This window comes from Babylonia areolata, chromosome 34 (assembly GCF_041734735.1).
Source record: "Babylonia areolata isolate BAREFJ2019XMU chromosome 34, ASM4173473v1, whole genome shotgun sequence".
Classification (NCBI taxonomy): domain Eukaryota; kingdom Metazoa; phylum Mollusca; class Gastropoda; order Neogastropoda; family Buccinidae; genus Babylonia; species Babylonia areolata.
Genome location: NC_134909.1, coordinates 23,665,005 through 23,667,504, shown reverse-complemented (window position 1 = coordinate 23,667,504; position 2,500 = coordinate 23,665,005). Strand labels below are relative to the sequence as shown.

General features: G+C 55.0%; 1 protein-coding gene across 1 annotated transcript in view; it reads left to right on the top strand.

Moving 5' to 3' along the window:
- LOC143277601 (fibrocystin-L-like) overlaps positions 1 to 2,500 on the top strand; it is a 95,871-nt gene that overhangs the window by 79,739 nt on the left and 13,632 nt on the right. Inside the window, 2 exon segments of the mRNA XM_076582477.1 lie at positions 138 to 198; positions 2,250 to 2,498. Coding sequence (XP_076438592.1) covers positions 138 to 198; positions 2,250 to 2,498 — 310 coding nt within the window.

The window sequence follows — 2,500 nt, the reverse complement described above, 5'->3', positions numbered from 1 at the left end:
TGCACACACACACACACACACACACACACACACACACACACACACACACACACACACACACACACCATCCACACCTTCACACACACACCGACACAGAGAGAAAGAGACAGAGAGAGTTGCTGTGCTCTTGCCCGCAGGTGATGCTGACAGATATTGACGGCAACAGACTGAACGCTTCTGACGTGGCTCCATTCAAAGGTCGGTGGGACGGAGCCTGTATGGTTCTGCGCCATCACTGTGATGTAAATTGATCATTCGTTTCTTTGATGATTGATGAATAACGAGTTTGTATGTATGTGTGTAGGAGTGTTTACGTGTACGTGTGCGCGCGCACGCGCGCGCGTGCATTTGTGTGTGTGTGTGTGTGTGTGTGTGTGTGTGTGTGTGATGTGATTGCAGATATTTGATTATGTAATTGATTTACAGCTCTGGGGGATATACATATGGATGTGGAGAGAGAGAGAGAGAGAGAGAGAGAGAGAGAGAGAGAGAAAGCGTGTTTGTGTGTGTGAATCCTTTATTCTTTTCTTTAAATTGTGTGTGTGTGTGTGTGTGTGTGTGTGTGTGTGTGTGTGTCTCTGTGTGTGTGTGTGTGTGTGTGTGTGTGTGTGTGTGTGTGTGTGTGTGTGCACAATACCACGCCAGTTGTGTCATTTGACATATGTAATATCACCATAAAAAAGGACTCTTCCCCCGCCACACCCCCACTACCCCCACCCCCACACCTCCCCTTTCCCCCCTAATCTCATCATGTGGTTTGTGTTGTACGGTTTCCTTGGAAACTTCTCCTTCCGGTCTGTATGTTCGTGCATTACCTGTTATTCGCTGTCTTCTTGTAGTGAAACACACACACACCTCACGTCCCCACCCCCTCTCTCCCTCTCTCTATCTCCCCAACTACTCCTAGCCTCCACCACCACCCCTCTCCATCTCCCCAACTACTCCTAGCCTCCCACACCCCCTCTCTCCCTCTCTCTATCTCTCCAACTACTTCTAGCCTCCCCCACCCCCTCTCTCCCTCTCTCTGTCTCCCCAACTACTCCTAGCCTCCCTCACCACCCCTCTCTCCCGCTCTCTCTATCTCTCCAACTACTCCTAGCCTCCCTCACCCCCCCTCTCTCCCTCTCTCTGTCTCTCCAACTACTCCTAGCCTCCACCCCCACCCCCTCTCTCCCTCTCTCTATCTCTCCAACTACTCCTAGCCTCCACCATCCCCTCTCCCTCTCTCTATCCAACTACTCCTAGCCTCCACCCCCCCTCCCTCTCTCCCTCTCTCTATCTCTCCAACTACTCCTAGCCTCCACCCCCCCTCCCTCTCTCCCTCTCTCTATCTCTCCAACTACTCCTAGCCTCCCCCACCCCCTCTCTCTCTCCCTCTCTCTATCTCTCCTACTACTCCTAGCCTCCACCCCCCCCTCCCTCTCTCCCTCTCTCTATCTCTCCAACTACTCCTAGCCTCCCTCACCCCCCCTCTCTCCCTCTCTCTATCTCTCCAACTACTCCTAGCCTCCCCCACCCCCTCTCTCTCCCTCTCTCTATCTCTCCAACTACTCCTAGCCTCCCCCACCCCCTCTCTCCCTCTCTCTATCTCTCCAGCTACTCCTAGCCTCCACCACCCCCTCTCTCCCTCTCTCTATCTCTCCAACTACTTCTAGCCTCCCCCACCCCCTCTCTCTCTCCCTCTATCTCCCCAACTATTCCTAGCCTCCCCCACCCCCCTCTCCCTCTATCTCCCCAACTATTCCTAGCCTCCCCCACCCCCCTCTCCCTCTATCTCCCCAACTATTCCTAGCCTCCCCCACCCCCCTCTCCCTCTATCTCCCCAACTATTCCTAGCCTCCCCCACCCCCCTCTCCCTCTATCTCCCCAACTATTCCTAGCCTCCCCCACCCCCTCTCCCTCTATCTCTCCAACTACTCGTAGCCTCCACCATCCCCTCTCCCTCTCTCTATCTCTCCAACTACTCCTAGCCTCCCCCACCCCTCTCTCCCCCTCTCTCTATCTCTCCAACTTCTCCTAGCCTCCCCCACCCCCTCTCTCCCTCTCTCTATCTCTCCAACTACTCCTAGCCCCCCCCACCCCCCCTCCCCCCACCTCTATACCTTCTTTGCCTAAATCGTCAGGGCATGGTGTAAAAGAAGCTTCCAGCTTATCCAGAAGCTTACCCTCAATAAAAACATTTTGTCATTGTCACTGTCACTGTCAATGTCACTGTCACCTTCGCGTCACACCCCCACCCCCCTCCCCAGGAATCTACGGCCACGAGAACTGCACGTGGGACAGCACGTGGAACGCGTACCAGTGCGGCGACAGTGTGAAGTACGCCCTGCTGACCATAGAGAGCATGGATGAGGACACAGAGACCCGCCGTCTGTCTCCCGTGGCCGTGTACTCTGGCGGTTACGTGGACCTCATCAACGGACCTCAGGACCATGGCTGGTGCTCTGGCTACACCTGTAGGAAACGGCTCTCCACCTTCCCTGCTATCGTGCCGCTCGGT